Raw genomic sequence first — 8,364 nt, forward strand, 5'->3', positions numbered from 1 at the left:
ACATTCTCACACCCTCACATTCTCAGTCTCTCACCCTCACATTCTCACACCCTCTCTCACCCTCACATTCTCACACCCTCACTCTCATTCTCTCACATTCTCACACCCTCACTGTCACCTCACACCATCACTCTCACATACCCTCACCCTCAAATTACCTAGTCCCCAAGTTGGGAGCTACTGTCTACTTCTGGTGACCTCCGTCTTGGAGGTTGCCCTGCCCTGTGATCTTTCTTCACACTGTTGTCGGGACTCATTTATCCTACAAATAGTTACTGCCCTGGCAGACAGGCTTCTCTCTGTCACGGGATTTATGTTCCCACAGAGGGAGACAAGTGGCAAACAACTAAAAACATTCCCCCTGCGGGTCATGCTGCAAACGAAACGGAGACGTGACTTGCGGACGGGAAGGGTCCACTTCAGATGAGTGATTTAGGGATGTGTCTCTTGGGGAGGTGACATTTGGCCGAGGATCTGAGGAGGAGCCCTGAAAGCTGTGGGGTGGCTGCTCCAGGCTGCAGAACAGGGCACTGGCAGCCTGGGTGAGCATCAGCATGGCGAGGTGGAGAGACAGCAGTGTCACTGGAGACCAGCATGGCTGGAGACAAGCAGGCGTGGGCATGGTGGGAGGCAGAGCAAGCTCTCGAGTCTAGTTTCCATTCTGTGCTAGGAGACCGCCAGAGGGTCTTGAGCTGGGAGGTGAGAGGGTCTGGTGCACATGTTAATGAAACCATCTGGCTGAGAGTGGCGTGTGGGAGGTGAGGTGGAAGGCTGGCGGAGAAGGAGCCTATGGACCTGTTACCTGAGGCCTCTGTTGTCATCTGTCACCGGGTGGGAGTCTGAACCAATCTGAACCAAACGTGCTGCCTTCATTGCTGTGCGAGTCACTGGAACTGACCGAGGAGGCGTCCCTGCGTCTGAAAGGGGAGCTGTGATGGAGGAGAAGTAGGCTTCCCTTGGGAGAGGGGGACTCTGTCACAGGAAATGGTCTCGAGAACCTGAATTACGAGAGCGAGAGCAGGGAGGAAATGTGCCAAGGGGGCTTCAAGGCCCCAAGTAGGGAGGGTGTGACGGGGTCCACAGCAGGATTCATCATGTGCCTGCAGCTGGCCGGTGGGTCTAGCCTGCCTAGATCCGAGACCAAAAACCAGAGGCAGGGGCTCTCTGTGTGTGTGCGTGTGCGTGCGTCTGTGCGCATGTGTGTGCGTCTGTGCGTGTGTGTGGAAGTACCCATACGGAAATCATAATGTACAGACCAAAAAGTTGAATGGAGTGAATAGAGAATTCTCTGAAGCGAATGCCGTTTTCATGCATGTTTACATATTGTCTCTGTTCCTCTGTCTTTTTCAGCATCGTCATCCTTTATTTGAGATTTGGAGCACAAGTACTACAAGACAATTTTGTAGCAGAGCTGTCAACTCACTACCAGAATTATATCCTTTTAACTGGAGGGCCCTGGCTGCAGGAGGCCTGCTTAGCATTGCAGCGGTTAGTGGCTCAGATTTGCCCCTTTCAAGAGGAGACAAGTCAGCTCCTCGCGCCCTGTTCTCTGGAGGCCTCGTCTCTGCTGAGAGGCATCTCAGTTGGCCCCGCTGCAGCCCTGGGACAGGGCAGCCTGTCCTTCCTCTGTACACAAGAAGCTTGAGCCTGGAGGGCTCAGTAGTTCCCCCAGGTCAGGTTTTGGGTGGCAGAACCCTACTCTAAACCCAGGGAGGCTGGTGCTCTGGAGCGTGCCCACACCACCCTGCTTTCCACCCAGAGGGGCAGGCGCCATAAGGTAAATGAGGTGGGGTCGCCCCTCCACACCGCGGGGCTCCAAGCCCACTCTGCCCTCCAGCAGAGCAAGGCGGGGTGGCTGAGGGCTGCCGTGCACCTCCTGTCTGCCCCGGGGGTCTCTCTCTCATCATCACTGAGATATAGGGGTGACAGTCATGGCAAGTTGAGCCTGTGTCTGTAGGGAAGAGCTGATAAAATACTAAGACCCCCTTCGATTCCCGCTGTGCCCGGAGCCAGTGGGGCAGGGCTGTTGCCTCCAGGGAGCCCTGACCTCACCCAGAAGTCGGAGAGGTGATGTGTGTGCTTGTTGGCACACACTCCTTTTTGGGGACACTTCAAGAGTTAATCGTTTAAATCTTGGGTTCTTTCTCTGGGATTTCTTATGTCCCAATTAATGCATGAATTAATACACGATTTTTTCAAGTTTTTGTGACTGAATTTCACGCTAAGCTTTTATCAGATTTTCATAGGGGTCTGTAATCCAGAAAATGTTCAGAACAATTGGTTTGAGAGTTTGTTTCCAATTCTTTATTTCATTATTGCGTCTGGAGACCTTGATTCGCCGTTTGCCCGTGGCCTTCCTGCCCTTTTCTTGTAACTTCTTCTGGCCCTGCCCTCGGTGCCGGTGACAGGATCGCCACCAGATGGCTCAGTGGGTCTAGGTTTCCACTGACGTGAGAGGCCGCAGCTGACCTGTTATTTACTGTGACCTTGAAGAGTCCTTGTGACCCCTGGCTGTGGGCTTGAACTGTGGAGTCCCGACGTCTGGGTTACGGGCCCCGGGCACTGGCGGGGGCTTGGCACCAGAAGGGGCTGCTGACTCGGGAGGAGCGGTCGGGCTGAGGCACAGCCTCTGAGTGATGTGTCCAGATGCCGCGTTCCTTCCCTTGACAGCACCACCAGCCGAGTTCCTATCTTTCTATGGCCTGTTGAACTTCTATCTCTACACCTTGGCCTTTGTATATTCTCCGTCGAAGAATGCCCTCTATGGTAAGCCACCCTGGGGTCTGGGCTGCTGGCCAGGTAGCGGGCACAGAGGCCTGTGTTCATCCACGACCCACTTCCTGGGTTTCCCATTCATGTGGGCACTATGATTCCCAGTGACTTCTCTTGGCAGAGAGACAGTGAGTTTAAATGTTGAGCTCTGAGGTGAGTTGGGGCCCAGCATACGTAGAACCTGCGTTGTGTCATTCCCACACAGTTAACATACTCATTTTGTTAGTGTCAGTCCTCAGCTTATGCCGTTCAGTTGGGGATTTTTTGACTTTACAAAGGTGCAAAAGCAATACACATTCGGGAGACATCACACTTTGAATACCCAAACAACCATTCTGGTTTTCACTTTTAGTACAGCATTGAGTAAATTCATGAGATGGTCAACATTTATTACAAAACAGGCTTTGATCCTTTGATCCCAGCACTTTGGGAGGCCAAGGCAGGAGGATTGTGTGAGGCTGGGAGTTTGAAACCAGCCTGCGGAGCAAAATAGAGACCCCATCTCTACAAAAAATTAAAAAATTAGACAGGTGTGGTGACGTGCCTGTAGTCCCAGCTACTCTTTTGGCTGAGGAGGGTTGATCATTTGAGCCCAAGAGGAGAGGCTGCAGTGAGCTATGAGCACACCGCTGCACTCCAACCCCAAGGACAGAATGAGACCTTGTCTCTTAAAAACAAAAATTAAATAGGCTTTGCATTAGATGATTTTGCCCAACTAAAGGCTAATGTAGTAACACTTAAGGCAGAATAGGCTAAGCCGCAATGTTCGGTACCTTAGCTGTAGTCAATGCATTTTCGACTTAATGATACTTTCAACTTAACAATGGGTTTATCAGGACATAACCCCATCGAAAGTCAAGGAACATCTGTAGTAGTGTTGTTACCATTAAAAAGAAAAACCAAAACATACAAAAAGTCACCCAATAACAAAACCAAAACAACCCTCTTTCACAGGGAATGAAAAGGATGGGAGCTCTCTAGAACATAGGCAGCCCCCCGCACCCCCTGACATCTTACAGTGTGCTGGCACTTTCCCAGCACCTTCACAAACAGCGTCTCACTGAAGCTGGGCAACAACTTTATGATAAACGTATAATCATGCCCATTTTACAGAAGAAGCAGCTCGCTGCATGTCCAAGGACTGGGCCGGGGCAGGCAGGGCAGAGCTGCGTCTCCTGGAGCCTGTGTTTGGCTCCCCACTCCCCGTGTCAACAGGAGGCAGCTCGCCCGTGGGCACCAGCAGCCTGCCTGCTCCTTCCCACAGGCTGCCTCCCTCAGCCTTCAGGACGTCCCTGCCAGGCAGGCCAGGCCAGCCCTGTCTTGTAGATGAGAAAATAGCCTTACGAGATTTGATGATGGCAGCATCTGCAATTTGAATCCAGCTCTTCCCGACTCCCATCCTTTGTCCGGGACAGCATCCTCCCTTTCCAGGCTCATCATGTCAATTGCTTGAGATGAAAATGCTTTTGTTGGTTTTCAGAGTCCCAGCTGAAAGACAATCCTGCCTTCTCCATGCTGAATGATTCCGATGATGATGTGATTTATGGGTGAGTCCCTGTCCCTCAGAAGGCCGGTGCACCTCGGGCATCCCAGCGTGGCCTTGCATGTTTACTGAATAGGTTACTATTCTAAAATTATTTTTAAGGTATGAAAGCATTTACTTTGGAGTGTTGAGTGGCTCGTGGTTTTCTGTTTTCACAGTATTTGGGCTTAGATGTGGTGGTATTCCTTTCTGCTGGCTACCTGTGGGGCGTGCTGGCCACGGGAAGAACTGTGCTCTCTGGTCCGATGGGCCCTGGGAACTGGGGGTGGGGGAGAGGAGGATGGTGTCAGCAGCAGTAGCAGTTGGAGATACAAAATGGAGAGAGCGAGGCGGTGGTCGAATCCCTGCAGGGATGGTGTGTCAGTGTGGAAGAGGTGAATAGAGAGCTGTCAGACGTCAGACGGTCTCAAAGGTCTCTTTCCTCACAGGAGTGACTATGAAGAAATGCCGCTGCAGAACGGCCAGGCCATTCGGGCCAAGTACAAGGAGGAGTCAGACAGTGACTGAGCCCTGGCCAGCCCAGCAAGACGACAAGGTGCCTGGATGCTTTCCCCGGTGACCGTCTGCTGACCTTCCCCTGTTATATTCAGACTTTTCTTATAAGAGATTTCCTGTTCCTCATTTGTTTACATATTTTTTTAAAGGAAAACCAAAACTGAGGGCAAATTTAAATGTTTAGCCAAATTTATTGTCTTGGTGGCTATGAGAAGAGAGGCGCTGATAGCAAGTTTCAACAGCCAAATCCTTTTTTACAAAGATTTCAGATGAGAGAGCATGTTTTCAGTGATGAGGAGGAAATCACACATTTTTAGTAGAGTGGATTACGTACTTTTTTTTTTCTGTGATCATTCACTGATTCCAAGTTCACGAGCTGCCTGTGACTAGGTCCTCAGCGTGACAGCCTCACCCTCTTTCTTCCCTTCTCCCTGGTACTGCTTTTTGGCCCTTTAAACTCAAAGGGAAGCCTTATCTGTGGCCACTTCAGGGCAGTCCTTCCTCGTTGAGTGGCCAGTGCCCTGGGTAACCAGGTGGCTGAAGTGATTGGTCACTTACATTGACTGCGTTTGGTGCAGTGTGTGAGTTGTGACTCATCAGGGGAATGGGGGATGCCTGGGTTCCAACACTTCACGTCACCAAAGGGGAAGTAGTAGTGTGGAGTTCTGAGGAGGGTTGGGTAAGTTGAATAAGGAAAGGCTAAGGTAATTCACAGGTTACCAACTCCCATGGGGAAGGTCTTATTGCCATGGTGCTTCTCAGGGGCCTGTGTGTACACACATCACTAAATGGATTTTCCTGTGGGTGGTAAATTGGGCAGGAGAGGAACCCTTATCATTCCAATAAATGGCAGTTTCTGCAATTCTGTTGAGTATGAAATGCCACAGAGACTTATTTATTTATTTAAATAAAAGCTAAATGAGGGATCAGGCACAGTGGCTCACACCTGTAATCTCAACACTTTGGGAGGCCAAGGTGGGAGGATCACTTGAGCCCAGGAGTTTGAGACCAGCTTGGGCAACTTAGGGAGACCCCATCTCTATACAATATTTAAAAAGTTAGCCGGGCATGCTGGGGCATGCCCATAGTCCCAGCTACTCAGGAGGCTGAGGTGGGAGGATTGCTTGAGCCCTGGAGGTCGAGGCTGCAGTGAACCATGATTGCGCCACTGCACTCCAGCCTGGATGTCAGAGCGAGAACCTGTGTCATTCATAAATAAATAAATAAATAAAGCTTCATGAAAGATTGATAGAATATTTTAGATTACTTATTGGCAAAAAGTTTTTAAAACTCATATTTGGAAACAAAATGAAAAGAAAGTAAAATGTTTTAAATGGTTCATGGAAAACGTATTTGGGTAGAAGGCAACTCGTGCTTCCGGAAGGGGTTCCCTGTCCTCCATGCGTCACATAGCAGTCAGGTAGGGATGACCTGCTCTGTGAAGTCCTTGGCACCGTTGAATCTGTGGCATCATAGAAGGCCCTGGAGCTTCCCCGTTCCTTTCAGTCAAGGACTCCATATAGAAGTCTCGTGTGGACGCCTCCTATGCTTTCCTCTTCACCTCTGCAGTCACACATCTATTAACATCCGGTAACTGTGGGCAACCTGACTGATGCTGTCTTGGCGATTGAGGTCCAGAAGATGATAGTTCCGCAACGCAAACAGTACCTACTTTTTTTCTTCATCTATGCATTGACTCTCAGATTACCATGCAGAGCTTCAAATTATCATCCACGTTAAGTAGTGCTAGGACTTTAGAGATGTTCATGAGAAACTATTTGTCATGACTTTCCTTTGTATCTTTCCTTTTAATTTAAACTTTAGTGATAATGTACTTTTAATATGGGTTCCATTCACATTTGTTTTAAAAACCTTGTAAATATGAATGTTTAAGACAACTTACTGCAAGGGTAATTCAAGTTTACATGATTTTTAAATTTGCAATGATGTGTTTTTTTTTTTTCCTGTGTATGGAAATTTTCTGTTACCAAATTTTACAACTTAAAATAAGACCACTATAATTTTATTTAAACTGATGAAGACTTGTGCTGATTAACATATTCTGTGATATAGTTTACAATTTTTAATCATTATAAAATAATTGTCCATGATTTGGAATGCTGTTATTTATCAGTAAATGTAAAATATTTGAGGCATTTAGCCATACACACACTAGAACTTTTAAAAACTTAATCTTTGTCCTATAGTGTAATTATAAACTGATGACTTATCTTCATACATTGAATTTTCATGCATCAGTGAAATGAAAAATATGGGATTTATTTACTTTTTGTAACTAAGTTGGAAATAAGAAAAAAATTAGTACTTAAGGGGAAAATGGCTCTTATTAAGTCATGTATTTTCAACTTGTCTTCCCTGGTATATTATAAATATCAACTTATTACATACCCCATGTAAAATTTTGCTTAAACTCTCTAGCACTTGGCGTGTAGAATATGTACCATAGGTATCCGGTTAAAACACTAAAGTCTGCCAGAAACTTTTGACAGTAGCAAGAAAATTGTTGAAGAAAAAATAAACTATTTACTGAAGGTAGTTATGTTAAAGTTTTTGCGAACTTAAAGGGCTGACTTTAGTTCTTTCATGGTTATGGCTTGAATAACATCATCTTTGGGATTTTTTAAATACTGGTCCAGTCTAGCAGAACCTGGAAGATGACCAGAGGTATTTCAGTTTCCCTAGGGAGAGCTTCATTATCCATGTGGATAATAAGTCTCTTGATTTATTATTAAATCATTACAGCAGTGAAGTGGTGCCATTTTCTCTCAAGCCCCATTTGAAAGGCTAGAGAAGGGGATATATATACTATATTCAAGGTTTGTAAGGTTACTGTACATAATTGCAGATTGCAGTAAAAGCTTAGATACATTATGTAAACCCAACCCACTAAATGAGCAGGTTACAAGACAAATGTCACCAGCCCCAAGAATTTTATGAACTATTTACTGAGGGTAGTTATGTTAAATAGATTATAATGTGGTAAATTATTTCCTGAATCCTTTATCACAGGAAAAACACAGATCCTCATAACAGGGATAATTAAAAGGGATGTCTCTGAACATTTAGTGAAGATGAGACTTAAAACATGAAAGTGTATTTGTGTATTTTGAGGGTTTTAGAAACCAGTTGCCTTAGAGGTTAGATTTCTGGGGAGGGGGGAACACAAATCTTTTCCCCTGGCCAAAGGGAAGTTGTGTGAGTCTGTGACATCTTGTGATGCTGTTTATCTTGGTTTGACATTGGAGATATGCTGGTAACTATAACACCATACTATAAAACAGAATTTTCTGCTACTGAAACTGCCTTTTTACAAAATGACTGTAAATATTTGTAAAGTAATACTAAACTTTAAGCCTAGAAGGAGAGGTAGAGCCATGTGTTCAGTTGGGGACCTGTCCTTGGAGCACAGTGCCACCCCATCACAGTGTTGCTGTCATCAGGCGAAAGTGAATGAGCAAATTCGTGTTTTGCGAATGGCTTAATTCTGACACTACCTTTCTGGTAAATGTTAATAAATTTTTAATATTCACTTC

The 8,364-nt window shown here is 46.4% G+C and overlaps 1 protein-coding gene across 1 annotated transcript in view; it reads left to right on the forward strand.

Moving 5' to 3' along the window:
- The window catches only part of TMEM181 (transmembrane protein 181), a 106,734-nt gene extending 98,370 nt beyond the window's left edge, over window positions 1-8,364 (forward strand). The window contains 4 exon segments of the mRNA XM_011952763.1: window positions 1,351-1,433; window positions 2,677-2,766; window positions 4,253-4,319; window positions 4,744-8,364. Coding sequence (XP_011808153.1) covers window positions 1,351-1,433; window positions 2,677-2,766; window positions 4,253-4,319; window positions 4,744-4,822 — 319 coding nt within the window. The 3' untranslated portion in view covers window positions 4,823-8,364.

The sequence above is a fragment of the Colobus angolensis genome, unplaced genomic scaffold, assembly GCF_000951035.1.
Source record: "Colobus angolensis palliatus isolate OR3802 unplaced genomic scaffold, Cang.pa_1.0 Scaffold35, whole genome shotgun sequence".
In the NCBI taxonomy this organism is placed as follows: domain Eukaryota; kingdom Metazoa; phylum Chordata; class Mammalia; order Primates; family Cercopithecidae; genus Colobus; species Colobus angolensis.